Source organism: Epinephelus moara, chromosome 21 (assembly GCF_006386435.1).
Source record: "Epinephelus moara isolate mb chromosome 21, YSFRI_EMoa_1.0, whole genome shotgun sequence".
Lineage (NCBI taxonomy): Eukaryota > Metazoa > Chordata > Actinopteri > Perciformes > Serranidae > Epinephelus > Epinephelus moara.
Genome location: NC_065526.1, coordinates 7,547,901 through 7,562,745, shown reverse-complemented (window position 1 = coordinate 7,562,745; position 14,845 = coordinate 7,547,901). Strand labels below are relative to the sequence as shown.

General features: G+C 43.0%; 1 protein-coding gene across 10 annotated transcripts in view; it reads right to left on the bottom strand.

Moving 5' to 3' along the window:
• LOC126383162 (zinc finger protein 521-like) overlaps nucleotides 1-5,684 on the bottom strand; it is a 97,227-nt gene extending 91,543 nt beyond the window's left edge. For 3 of the 10 annotated variants that reach the window (XM_050033611.1, XM_050033617.1, XM_050033612.1), the window contains exon 1: nucleotides 4,845-5,554. In XM_050033611.1, coding sequence (XP_049889568.1) covers nucleotides 4,845-4,884 — 40 coding nt within the window. In that variant the 5' untranslated portion in view covers nucleotides 4,885-5,554. Of the gene's footprint in view, nucleotides 1-4,844 lie in introns of all 10 variants that reach the window. The other 7 variants (XM_050033619.1, XM_050033622.1, XM_050033618.1 and 4 more) reach the window with 5 other exon arrangements.
• Between the last annotated feature and the right edge of the window lie 9,161 nt (nucleotides 5,685-14,845).

Sequence of the window (14,845 nt, the reverse complement as noted above, 5' to 3'; positions counted from 1 at the left end):
TTTGACAAGGTACAGTGTATCACTCAGTCAGTGACAAACTGTAATCATGCTGCTAGGTTTTGTTGATACAATACCAAACACACATGGGACCATTTCAGCGCTGCTCCTTTGATTTTCAAAACGCGGAGCAGGAAAAGACATAATCCCACAACAAGTGGCACAGCATTAAAGGCCACTAATTAACACACTGGCCACACACAAAAATGAACGCCGAGTAACTGTCATTATATTGAGAGTGACAATCCCCAGGACAGGACATTTCCTTTTTAGGGATGAATTAATTTTCCACAGCAAAACAAGAAGCAAAAAAAAAAAAAGAAGGTAAAAAATACGAAATTTAAAAAAACAAACAGATTGATCACCACATGCACGGCCCGTGATACACCACACCTGCATACAACTAATGATTTAATAGACATGAATAAGCAAAACATGACAAACTCTCAGCAGCTTGGACCTTTCCTAATCCATCAAATGAATTCCTGCTGTGTAAGAGAATAGAGTGAAGAGCGCGTACATGCACACCAACACGTGTGTATAATTACTGTACATTTTTCTGCTTTTATTTGCCACGTATTTGTGTGTGTGTGCTTGTGTGTGTGGGGGTATCTCTCAAGCACTTCTCAGACATAAAAAAAGAGCCCTGAGTGTGTTCCTGGATATGCGTGACTCATCTGCTTGGTTACAGCCAGCTTGGACGATACAGTGCCGAACACAATGGCTGTGTAATCCGCCCTGACTGACCGGGAAGGAGACGCTCGCCACAGGGACTACAACTCAATTTAGCTCGGGTCAAGAGGTCAACCCTCCTCAATTAGGGCTGGGAAGGGAGGGAGGAGGACACACACTGCACATGAATAACTTTCTTAATGAGCATTATTTGAACTGGTGATTAGTGTCATAAATAATTTGCAATAGAGGAGCATGTTAATCACGTTGCATAATATTTGTAATCCTTTATATATTGCCATGTACTGTAAGCAAATCATGAGAGCAAAAAAAAAAAAAAAAAGAACTCCACTGGTAGCAGCAATAAAAAAACGTCATGAATCAATAATCCCTTTATGCAATTATTTCAAATTTAGCTTCTGAGAAAAAAAAATATTAATGCTATTCAAACAGGGAAACGAGACAGATGCAAATAAGCTCAGCAACGTATCATTTCATTTGCAGCAGCGGTGGAAATCAATCATTGTCTCTGAATCAGAACTCTTTCTCCATGTGGCAGACAACCCATGACAACAGGAGAGACACATGCCATGGAATAAGAAGAGATATCGGCCAGCTCCCGCGACACCCAGTCCAACACACTGAGCCGCATGTCAAGAGCACTGACAGCCGTGCTAATGGGATTTTTCCACGGCTCCATCATAATTTCCTTAATGATAATACTAACCATATTTTTGTGTCACATTAGAAAAGTGTTAATGGGTGTTATGCCACAGATCATTAATTGTGAACAGACTGGAATACTGCAGCTTCCTATAAACTAAGAATGACGTAACTGTTAATAGACATTTTAACATGGGGGGAAAAAACAAAACGGGATATTGTGCGTTTTTAATTGATCTCATTAAGAGGAGGCCTTCATTACATTTAACATTAAACACACTGAATACAGTGTGTATTTAAAATATTCACATGAGCGTTTGAGTAGTTCTGATAAAAACACTTGTGCCATCACACGTTTTAGTTCCACAGGCCTGTGCTCATAAGGAGTGAAAGGGGGAGTGGTTATGCATCTCATAACGGACACGGTCAAGTTTCTTTTCTTAAAAAAGAAAATGACAATTGCGGGTTAAAAAAAACATCTATTTCAGTTTTGCTTGACGGGTCAAATTTCAATTTTATTCACTGTTGGAAAATAAACTTCAGCTCTCATCTCCTTATGTATGAGAAGATGATTTTTACTTAAGACACCATGTTAACTTTCTTTTTAAAAGGTCCTTCACTGATTTCAAAAACTGTTCTGTGCAGTTTACATTTAAAGTATAAAATAATATTTCCTTTCGTGTGTAGCCAAGCAAAACTCCCGAATTCACTCGTGTGGCGACAAATTTCAGCTCCTCAAAATACATCAAATATTTAAGGTGTACATGACACGGCGCTGATTTCATGACAACCTCTCTACTTAAAGTAAATGGTGCAGAAAATATATTTATATATGCGGATGACAGACCTGGAAACTTCCCCCCTCAGCCAATAAACACATCAGGCTTGAGACTGTCATTTGTGCTCCAAATGAAAATATCAAGCCAGCCTCACATTATTCAGGAAGTGCTGTAGGACAGGCAACGTGGCAGTCATCACACGCTACATGCAGGATTTGGAGTGAGATCCTCCTTCCTCGCTGCTCACCACTGACTGAGGCAATGTGCTGACCCAAAGCCTCTGCACATCAAAACAAAATTACAATGTGCCTACAGTTGAGAAATGTAGAAGGCTCAGGATTGAGTAAATGTCAGTGGCTGGGGTGAAGTGTTTGCATATAAGCGAATGATGTATGGTCTTGTCCTGTGCCATTTATTCCCCCAAGCAATAACGTAGCCGGATCTGTCTCTCAGACTTAATTGAAACGGGACTTGTAATGTTGCCCTTTTCCTCGATGGGACCAAAAACATAACCTCTGACTCCCACAAGCAGCCAATACTGAGGAAGTGGGTGTGTTGGGGTGCACAGGGGAAAAAGAGTGGCAACTGTCACAGCATTATTTTCTCATCTCCTCTATGTACTCTCCATGTCCATGCTATCCATAACAGTCCCTAAAACACCGCACATGATGCCCGTTCTCTGCCTCCATGTTCCACCGGCACCTCTGTTTGTTTTCCCTTCTGCAGAACAAAGTGTTCTTTCTGCGCAAAAAAAGCACCGTCCACATTGACCACTGCCTCAAGTCGGCAGAAGACAACCTATAAAAAGTGAAACCTGAACTCTGCAAACGCTTGCTTTTGGTGAACACGTACAGTCCGTGCAGACGCTGGCTCACACACGTGCATGCACATGAGCACACGTACGAAAACATGGTGCCACTTTGGCGTTGACAAAATAAATTCTAAAAAGTCTATGAATAAAAAGACAATTCCTCTCTCCTGCAAACAATAATGGAGAATTCAGTGTCAAGCAACTATTTTAAAAAATGACAAGCAAAGTTATTGTGGACATCTGTATAAGTGTATCTCTGTCCCCGAGGAAAGAGATAGACAAAGAACAATAAATAACATCTGCCTGGCCTTCCTTGGGTCTGATCCAAAACAGGGAAATATCTATGACGTATCTGCATTTCTGCTCCGCTTCAGCAGTCGGTATGAGGACATAAAAGTCGGGGATGTTTTGTGCACCACATTTTTCCAATTTAAATTTTACTGACAATAACAAAACAAACAATGTCATCACTCTGACTTCATTTGCATAGTGATTTGCTCACTCTCTATCCCTCTCTCTCGCACACATAGACGTACACAAATCTTGACAGATGTTCCTCTGAATTCACACACTCACACACACACACACGCACACTTGTAGCATGTAGACATGCTTGCAAGAGACGATTATATATAAGTGATGTGCCTTTTGAGAATAGCAATTGTCACACCAACTAACAACAGAAAAAAAAAAAGTCAATGCCAATCTGGTCTGAGAAAATAGGGAATCTATGTATAGAGCTGTTTACTGTGAAAAGAGCAGTGCAAGTCTGGAAACAGAATGTGACAATTTTAAGATGTGCATGCACTCAGATTTCCCCCCTCTCCTGGGTATTGATTTAAAATGGTGGCTGCATGAATGTACTACCGCAGACCATGTAATCTTCCTTTGAGATGAAGACTTCCGAGAACGAAAGGGGAGAGAGAAAGGGGTCCACAGACCACAAGCTGGGAATGTGAAATTGTGGACAATTATTTGCTGAGCAAAATACAATGCCTGCCAGATGAACTGGAGCTCAACCTCCAAAAACCCAGCAGCTCCCCCACCAAAATGCTACAGAGAAAAGTAGTGTGAATATGTGTGTGCATGTGTGTGTGTTCATGCATGTTGCTCTGTCTCTATTTCTCCCTCCCCCCCTCTTCGCTCACCCTCTTACACACATGTACACTCAGACACAAATGCACGGTCGAATTACCACCAGTCCGAATGCCTCAAAAACGACAAAAAAAGTGTTTTTAAAAAAAGGAAAAACAACAAAAATCACACACATGGTCTGCTGTGTATCTAAACATGCTGTGCTGGTTTCATGTGGCATTAAAAAATCATAAAAGTTGTGTTGTTTTGCAGCTTTGGCTGATAAATCCAGATGTTTACAACTTTTTAACGTCCAATTAGCACTCAACACCACCTCTAATTTCTCCTTTGTACATACACATGCACACACATACACATCACAGCCCTCCCTTTCCCCCCCAACATATAAAATGTTTCCTCCTTAGTTTCTCAGACAGGGGGAGGGTCACGTGACTCTGCACCCCATTCCATCAGACGGCTTAAGTTCCGACCAGGAGCGTCTTTAACACATCCAGATGTTTTGCCAGCGTCGCGCTGCGCTGTTGCTCTCCAAATCATCCATGCCCTGCCCTTGCACTTTAACTATCATTACAATACAGTCTGAACTGTAGCCGATCAGCTTTTCCCCGATGCCAAGTGCGTAAATGCAGTCGATATCATGCGCAACATAACAGGAAGAACACTTCGAAAATGCGTAAAAAAAAAAAAAAAAGGAAAGAAAAGAAAGAGAGGTGGGAGACAGTTACATTACAGTGAGCGATAAGTTCAGTTCATGCTCGTCTAGACTTGTCATCACCTTAAAATAAAGAAATCATCTGAGAGCCAGCAAACATAGGCTTATCACTTACCTTTCAGTGATCTTGGTTTAGCTTGCTTGCGGCGCGACATCCTACAGAAAAACGCTGAAGTTGCTCAGTTTCTGTCTGATAATTTGTGCAAGACGGGATAGTCTAAAGGTCTAGTCTCTCTAAATTTCACTGGCCAGAATCGCGGCTGCCTTTTTAGCATTACAGAAAGATGCAACTTAGCCCCAAGCCGCGCGGTCGCAACACGAGTTTGCTGTTATTTTGTGATGAGTAGGTGGATGTTATAAAATCCAATTTACCCCGATCGGTACAGGCGACTCTATTTAGTTGAGCTGGGTATCGGGAAAAGTGTGAGAATATAGTAATCCCCGTCACGCGCTTCCATTCTCCGGGAAAACACACACGCGTGCAGGCATGATGTTCGTTTAGAAATAAAAGCGGAATATTTGCTTTTCGCATCTCATCTCAAATGCATCCGCGTGAGAAAGACATCAGCAAAACGCCTCCTGTGAGAGTGCAAAAAAAAAGATGCAACAAAACCAAAAAAAAAAAAGGAGGAAAAAATGATAATTACACTTTTCACTTCATATCCACCTAACAGCATCAAAACTATTATAGACTCTTCCTTTTCTCACTCCAGTCAGCTAATCATGAATTAGGTTCGGAATCTGATCTAAGTCTACGTCTAAATTGCTCTTAAAAGAGGATGAAGAAGCAGAGAGAAGATGGAAGCTCCCTCCTCATCACAAACCTGCAAGGTCTTGGACTGCGCTGTCGCTCCGGTAGTCCACATAATAATGGAAAATGGAAGCAAGGCCCCCAAAGCCATCAGGATGGCTCCAGAGGGGGCCCCTACCCCGCAGGGACTCGCTCTGTACGTAATCACTGAGGAAATCATTGTCAGCCTGCCTGCACTCACACACAGACAGAGAGGCATGATTAAAATCCTAGGGATCATGGCAAGATGCGGAATGCTGGATCTGCTGGTCCCCGGATCCGGAGTCGAACTCTAAACCCAAAGTCGGCTTGCTCACCCTGGCGTCTCCTCTGCCTCAGCTCGCCGTCGGCCACTCTCCGTCTACGGCAGACGGACTGGTCCCCCTTCTGGTAGAAATGGTTAAGCAGAAATACATTTTCTGTGTGACTGTTGACATATATGACATGTAATGGCATGCGTAAAATTTGGGGATGATGTGTTTATTTGCACATGGAGTTGTTTTCATCATTTTGCTCCCTGAGTTAGATTAAATAGTGCCATCTTAATTATTTGAAAACTATTTATACAGAAATATGTTCTCAGATTTATTTGTGGTTGAGTCAATGTTACGCCCTCTCCTTTTAATATATAATAGGATTTGTTTTTCTTTATTTTCTTCTCATTTCTAATCATCAGTAAAATACACTTTAAGGTCATTTAATTAAAGGCCTATTGTTGTGTTAGAAAACATCACACAGCCTCTTTCTCTCACACAATAGTGCACTGGAATACACCCTCACCTGCACGAGGATATCCAGGCCCCATGCTACCCCTGCTATGTGAAAATGAGATCCAGAGAGGAGTCCTGCAGTGGGCTTCTCACTCTGCACTCTGCCCCTCTGCAGCCTGGAGGTAGCCTCTGCCAGGGGCCCCATCTAAAAATCACAGTCACGCTACTGCTTTTCCCACTTCCAATGCATTTCCACTCTGGCTGATTTCGCAGAGGCAAATGCACGAGGAGACGGAGGGTCTTTTCGCCGCACACCTATAGGGAAGGAGAGAAACAGTCGATAGGGCAACTCCCAAACACGAGCTGGTGTGGAGGAAGAAAATTAACAACAACCTTTGATAGCCTTTACCGAGGCGGAATTTAACTTTGTTAAAGAAAATTCCCCATAAAAGTTAACCAAAACTATAAAAGTTAATGATGTGAGTACATAATAAGGCTGCTCTTATTCTATAGGGTATTCCCACCTTTTACTTTGGAGTTCATAATGAGGCCATATACTGTTATAGACATCTGAGGTAATCACCTACAGTGGCACAAAGTAATAAATGTAAGAGAAAATTCAGAGCTTCAGAGGAGACGCATCTATTAGCTGACAGTCATTATTAGCCTCTTATTTTAAAGAGGCCTTGTTATTTCGCCTCTTTTTGTCCCTGATCAGAGGCAGACGTGAGACTTAAACATAATAAATGGGGACTTATGACCTACATATGATCTCCAGGCTTTCATTCTGTTTGCTCAATTTGGAATCTTGTAATTTCATCTGCACCCTTTGCTTCTCAAATAATTTCCCCCACCCACATGCTGCCATAAAATGTGTGCAAAAGATCAATAAGACAAAGTATGACACAGATTGACGTGATGTGCTTTGGTAAATTCAAAGCCCCTGCAAACTACAGTAAAGTTGGTAAACACGCACATATGAAACATCTATTTGTAGGTGCTTGGAATCTGTCAGGAGGTCTCAGCTGCCTTAAAACTTCAATCTTAACAATGCTCCAAAGTTCTCCCTCTCTGTCTCAGCGCTCTGTCAGGCGGCTCTCCCAAAGTTTTACCACCTTGCCTCCCCCCCGTACCTCTCGAATGCTCTCTCAAACACAAACAAACAGTGCTCTTCAGTCCTCCAGGGCTCTTTGCTACTTTCATTAGTGACAAAGTAACTGGGAAAAGGCTTGACTTGACTCAGTGCTTGCACTTCAGTCTCTAAGTTACAGTACACTCCTGCTCAGAAGTTGTTTTTTTTACCTCTTCAAGTGGAAGAAACCTCATGTGAGGAATGTTGCTCATGATGCTCCAAAAACTGTCTGACACGACTTGTCCCTCAGGGATAACTTTATAAATATGGAGAGGAGAATCAAATATAAATTTTTGGGAGCAAATAGGCACAATGAAAATCAACAAAAATGTTTTTGTTTCAAGTCTCACCTCTGAGCATGAGGGAAAAGGGAATCAAACAAAGATAAATAAAAAAAATGTGACATGTTTGTCATAAAAACGATGCCAGCCAGGAATTTTCTATTCAGCATGTAGCTATATGATACTGCAAAATTAAGCAACTGATTTATTTGTGTGGGCAAACACGCTGCATCTTAATACTCAGTCGTTTAAAAAATTAATTAATCCACTCTGTAATTGTCTTGTCCTTCAGAAACGCTACACGCAGACTGCAAGCTTTTGATATTCTCTCAAACGCACAAAGGCGCAGTCTGTTTTCAGATCACCTCAGCTCCTTACCACAGCATTTGTAGTAAAACTGAGCAGTTATGTGGAGATTTTTTTCACCACCCATAGCTTTTAGTTAGACATCGAGACGCCACGGCAAGTGTGTGTGCCACAGCATCAGAGATTTCACTCTGCCTCTCAGCAGGATGATATGTTCCCCTGTGGAATCTGTGGCCCTCGGGTGGCGGGACCCTTCAGCAGTTCTTCCTGACCTGTGGCCTGCTCACCCTCTGTCCATTTGGCTCCGACTGCACATTGTCCAAAAAAAACCAAAAAAAAACAAAACAAGTAGTAACTAAACTTTAAAACTCAGAGAAAGTTTTAATCCCAATGAAGTGTCTCCTGTAGAAATAATAATCACTGAAGGCTATTTAGTAGAATACTCTTGCAAATGGTGAAAAACGGCGGCTTAAAAGCACAGTCGGTCAATTACGCTCGTTAGAACAGGGCAGATACACAGACATGCATGTACACCAACCACACACGCATACACACACTCTTGACTTGCCTCATTAAAACCCATCCAGCTACTAGAACTCAGAGATGTGAATGTTTCCCTTGAGGAGTGGGGCACGTTCATTTTGAGAAAGGCAGAAGATTCAACTTTTTTCTTACTTGCTTATAATTACAGAGATTGCTGGAATGCATGACCCTGAGAATAAGGCTGAGTCCTGGGAGAGTCCACCAGAAGCATCACCATCTTCAGTCTTGCTCTCCATTGTGTAACTCCCTAGTTGGATGCCACCCACACCAGGCATGAGTGAGGTCGAGGCAGTGCCCCCATCACCAGAGGAGTGCTCCCCGGGGACTTTAACTCTGCTCCAAAAAGCCAAACTCCTGAGGCTGAGGAGAGAAAAAAAAAGAAAAAAAATCAAGACAGCGAGTGACTGAAAACATTGCCCTCTCTGAGCCTAGCACTGAGACATACTTCCACAGTAAACTGATTAAAAAAAGAACAAAAACAACACGGAGAGCTAACAATCAGATGGCTTCAGAGTTGGCAAGCAAGGGTGAGTGATGCTTTCCAACTTCACTGTTATCCAAATTGCTGGGCAATTAAACACTGGAGCAAAAACGTATCATATGTATGCAGTTCACGAAAACATTGTGTCTTTCTCTACAAATAACTGGTGCATATAATCACAAAAACAATGTGGAAATCACGAGAATAGTCCTTCCACTCGGTGAACAGCCACGCCTGTTTCAAGGAAAGGTCAGAGACGGCCTCCGTGTCTCAGCATCCTTGCAAACTGAAGGATGTCAACAAAGTAGAGAGAATGTTGAGTGAGTGGTCCTCGTCAACAGTGACCTTCCAGCTGGATATCCACAACTTCCATCTTCCCAAGCCAAGGAGCCCCGTGGAGCAACTCCCAAACCGGGTCATTAGCGCAGTGGTGTCACCAGACAGCAGATCACGGGCCAGAGAGGGAGCAAGAGGGGGACTCCTGGCACTGCAGCGGCTGCTGTGCGGTTTGACATTCAGGGCTGGCTGATCTATGGGGCTGGGGAGACAGTGCCCTTGCTCTGGGTCTTCATGAGGAGAAGGTCCTGGCAGTTTTCCCCCTTACTTACTCCATCATAAAACTGAGGTCACAAGATGGTAGATGTAGCCTTGACTTGTAACATCACGACCCGAGCTTGGGGTGTTATCACGGCGTTAGTGACAATATTATCACCAGGATCCAGCACTGAAAGTCATTTCACATCATCAGCTAGCTGAGTGGTGGCATGATCAAATTCCAAGACGAACTAAAACATCTAAAATTAACTCACATTACTATAACGTCCAGAATATACACCTTTAGGCTGTGGATTTATTCTCTTAATTTAAATTGTCGTGACAATAACCTCCACAAAAGATGTGTTACTGGCATGAGGAATACAATTTAACCACAATGGGGCAGTTTCATAGTGTGATCAAAAATCATTCTAGGGGTTTTATGTCCTTTTCAAATGGCTTTGACCTCCACAGCCCGTCTCCAGCAAATGGTGACCACTATGGCCATGCCAAGAAAGAGGATCCCCTGGGGGCATTACCATGAGCCAAGACGAACATAAAAATCTCCCGGTGAAAGATGGACATTTTCCACTTGGCACCGCAACACAAGATGAAAGGAAAAGATAGCGAACCTTTCAACACTTTTTTTTTTAAACTGAAATGAGAGTGATTTTTTTCTTGCTCATTACCACTCTCTCATTAGGAGATCTTCACTGTAAGATGAGATCAAGCCTACTCACCCTTCTATATTCTGGTAGTTAACTAAGCTGCAGCATGTAAGTGTGCTACAGAGCCCCTTATCATACAGAACATTTTACACAATCAGCCAGGCTCACCTCAGAGTGCTACCAATGTCTGATTACCAGGTTCAGTGAATCTCACACTGAATTAAATAATGTATTCAAGCTATTAAATATATATCATGGCTATAGAACGTGACTAAAGCTTAGTAGCTGTGGTTTTTAGCTATATTAATGATGAAAATCGAATATGTGGGCTTTGTAACCTGGAGAACACAAAACTTGTACTGCTCTTAACTTAACCCAGTGAATTAGGCCTTTGTGAGTTTTTTTTTTACAAATGTGAACAATTGCGTAGTCAATGACTAGAGCTCAGGTGAAAGCTTTTTGACTCTCTTGCAGAGTAATGAGCTGTAGTGCAAATTAAGAGCAGCCATCTTCTCATCAGCATGTCCAATTTACTTCGGGATCGTCCCTGGAAAATAGGCAGCTGTGTGGAATGACTGGTGTGTTGTAGTTGTGTGAAGGCATGTGGATAAAAAAGGCTCTGAAGGATTAGAAGAACCCTCACTCCCAGGCCATGCACGCATTATTCATCCCACCTCCTCCTCCTCCTCACCCCTCTCACCTTCATCACTCCCACCCGCCCACCACCTCTCTTGCTCCCTGATGACTCTCCCACTTCCCTGACAGTTGCATAAGCCCCGAGAACCTCTCTCCGGACCACGGTGGCGGGAGTTGGGAGTTGGGACGGTGTTAATTAAAAGAAAAGGTTAACACACACGGGGCTGGCAGAAGGCGCATTCAGGAGGCTCCCTTGGTAGAGCAGCTGCTCACTGTTTCCTCCCTTGGAGGCCCCCAGGAAGGGACCAGCAACCAGGGATGGAAGCCAGGTGATTGGGGACACCAGGATGAAGGAGTGACTGGGCCATAAAGGATGGAGCTGATTTGACCCTCACGCTAAGGAGCAGCCAGGGGGGTGTAGCGAGTGGTTCCACTCACCTGTCCAGTGCCTCCCTGCTCGGGCCTTGGTTCGGAGCTGATTAGTGTGTCCCAGAGAAGGTCTCACCTCCCTAAACACCGCCCACACACACATACCTTCGTTAGACAGTGGGATGCATGCCAGGCCCATTTAGAGGAGTATGTCACAGAGGTAAGGAGAAACAGACAAAGTGTGGGATGAAAGGAGACAAGGAGAGGTGCTGAAAAGGCTTTTCAAGTAGAAAAAGTCAGGCTGGACATCAGCGAAGGGGGTCAAAGGGTTATGTGGGACTGAAGACGCGGAGAAGTTGAGTCTCAGAGAATTAGCCCATCAAGATCCTGCACAGCTGTTGTCGCTGACTGCACCATGTGTGATGTACTGTCTGTGGGAGATCATTAAATAATGATAAATTATCACTTCATATTGCTCAAATATGCTGCATTATTTTCGAAAAAAAGAATATTCATTCGGGAAAATAGTTGGCCTAGTTTAGGAGAGCTAACATTGAGATAGGTGTTTTGCATCAATTGGGAATAAATGATAAATGATCACACTTAGCAGCAATATTATAAAGATTAATTCATTAAAGTAAATTAAGAACACTAAATCTGTTTAATATTCCTTAAATAAGACTAAATGTTCTAGTACCACAGTTTAATCTTTGCATTTTGGGCCTTTGTTTTCACTGTGAGCACGACAACGCACAATTACCCCCCCTTTGTAAATTCTCTCACAAATGGTTCACAATGTTCTTTATCTTAGGTCAATACATTGTGACAGTCAAACACAGCACACTGATTGCCACTTAAATTAATTCCTATAAATACTCATGAGCTTTTAAGGCAAACAAGAGGGAGTGAAACAGTTTTTCCTTCCTTTCCCCCCCAAACAAGCAGAGATAATTAAACATCTATCCTCAGAGAAGAAGCGTTCCCACTGGAAGGTTGTTTGGTTTAAGGATTTGCTCAGTGGTTTGACTCGCCAGGGACTCTCCATTTGAGTCTCAAGGTTTTATATCTCTAACAAGGCTTTAATTGCCAAGGTAACAGACCACCTGATTAAGCCTGACAATAAGTCTGCTTTATCTGTGGGGTAGGAGTGAGCAGAATAGACTGCGGGGATGAGGAGGAATATTCAAATTCAGCTATCAGCGAGTCATGTATTCATGCCCAGTAAGGCTGTTATTTTAATATAGCCTACAAGCACAGAAACATATTGTATGGTCATGCACCTCGGCGGTGTGAACTTGCCTCAAAAATTCTATTTACTGCATGTCAACTTTGGAAATGCACAGTACTTGCAGGAAAGATCCTTAGTCTACTGAGAGTGTGGAGGAGGCGGCACTCAAAGCCTCAGGTCCCATGCCATGTGCCCTCCTTATTGTAACGAGTGCATTTCTCTCCTCAAACTCTGACTGGTGAGCGCGTCGAGGAGGAGGGGTATTCTTCAGAGGAGACGGCGAGCGTCTGGTGGTGAAAAACTCTGTGTTAAAGTCCCATCTCTCCTGTCAGAGGGCTGACACGGGGCATCCAGGGACGCGGGGCCTTTGGTGCTCTGAGTCTGGACACTGGCCTAGTTTCCCCCCTCTACTCCCCCCGACAAACCCACCACCACCACCTCCCTCCTCCTGCAACATCCCACCTACAAAACACTCCTCAGCCGCCCCATCTCATCTGTTCTTTACTGTCAACCTGACCTCAATGAACTGCCCTCCTCCTCCCCCAACACCTCCTCTCTATCCTTTCACTTTGCCCTGTCTTGCTTTCTTTCTCGCTTCCTCTTTTTCCTGGCAATCCTGTTGATATTTGAAATTTTAAAAGTCATCTTGAAAATAGAAATAAGCTGAGGTGCTGTTTCCACTGGGGATTCTTTTCAATATCCCGTTTGTGTCACCCCGACACTTTCAAAAAAGCTTAATACACTACTGTTCGTCCGACTGTCTGATTCTTGCTGAGAATGTGAATTGAGCTGCTGATTCTCCTCTGATATACTACAAATAATGCCACAAAGGAGTTTCATATTTTTCACATTTAGTGGTCTTCTGGCAGAATTAAGCATTATGACCAACTTAATTATTTTTCAGATTTTGTTTTGGTTACAGCAGTCCCTAAATGCACACTGAAATGCAGGATTCAAATTTATTTTTTCTGGGGCCTCCTAGACCCTGTTTTATTGTGTCCCCTTCAAATTTATTTTTTCTGGGGCCTCCTAGACCCTGTTTTATTGTGTCCCCTCCCCTACTTCTCAAACCAAACATACGCCCTTGGAAATACGTATTTTGTACTGTAAAAATAACAACAAACTTGGAAATACGTATTTTGTACTGTAAAAATAACAACAAATTTGTGTCTAGCTTCATCCCAAGTCCATACCATCTAATATAATAGAGAGTCTAATATAATACTCAAGTAAAATCTGAATCCGAATCCGAAATACGTTCTTGATACCCAGGGGGAAATTGTGAATAATGAACAGGAGCAACTGCAACAGACTAAATTACTGACACTTTAAAGGGACATTGTGTAACATTTTCAGTTGTTTATTGACAAAAATGGATGTCTGCATTCATAAATATGTCATAATTGGTGTATTATTACCTCCACCAATAATCTGACTTATTCTCGTAAAAGGAGAATTTTGGATTTGTTTGTACATTGTGCGGGTAAGTCGTTTGGGGGGTTCCATAACGTTTTGCCATCTTGAGAATACATCCGCCAGCAAGGGCCAAACAGCCCAACTTTTTTTTGGCGTTTTCGTTGAGAGCCAGGCCAGTGCTGCGTGACTGAAAAGCCGAAGGAGAAGAGCAGAGGCGCTTCGCTACTACCCTGGCACTACTGCAGCGTAACAAAGTCCCACTCTCTGAGCATAATGCAGGATCATGCATATGCAGCATCACAGGAGACGGAATCCTCGTTGCCAAGAAAGCGCAAAAGGGAATAAAAAAGGCAACGTCACCAGCGAATTCAAAAAACAAGGGTCAACATCGAGGTAGACTTTCCCAGGTGGAGAGAGCTGCTGAAGGAGAAAAGTAATGCAATCAGAGGCCAGCGCTGCGCCGCTAACAGTGATGTAGCAGTGATACAAGGAGAGGGATGAGGTGTATGAAGTTGAGCCACTTGTCAGTGGTCAAAAGACAAGATGTGACTGGTTTATTTTGATTTACACCCTCCCCAACAGTCCAACGTTGTAAACACAGCCAGCATGGTGAGGAGGGGGTTTGTCAACTCGTGTCGCGTGTGTCTGTGTAGCAGCCTGAATGAATACTCCCTGAAGTATCGGATGACATGGTTTCATCAGTGTTATCATAGCTTTTTGGTACACAGCGGCTACCGTTGTTGCAATACGCGTTTGAAACAGTGAGGCGCTAGAGTGCGCTATCCGTTTTAATGCAATATATGATTTCAACGTTAGATGGGAGAAATTCCTACACACTGTGGATTTAAAGACATTTTATTTTACTTGAGTAAAAGTAAAAACATGTGTAAACAATTATGCTTAAATAAAAGTGAAGAGTAGGTCAGTTCAAAGGTAATCAGAGTAAATGTCACTGCGTTTCATATTTAAATGGGATGGTTTTGGTGGTAATGGGAGGGGGGGGGGGGGGGGGGGGGGGGTTG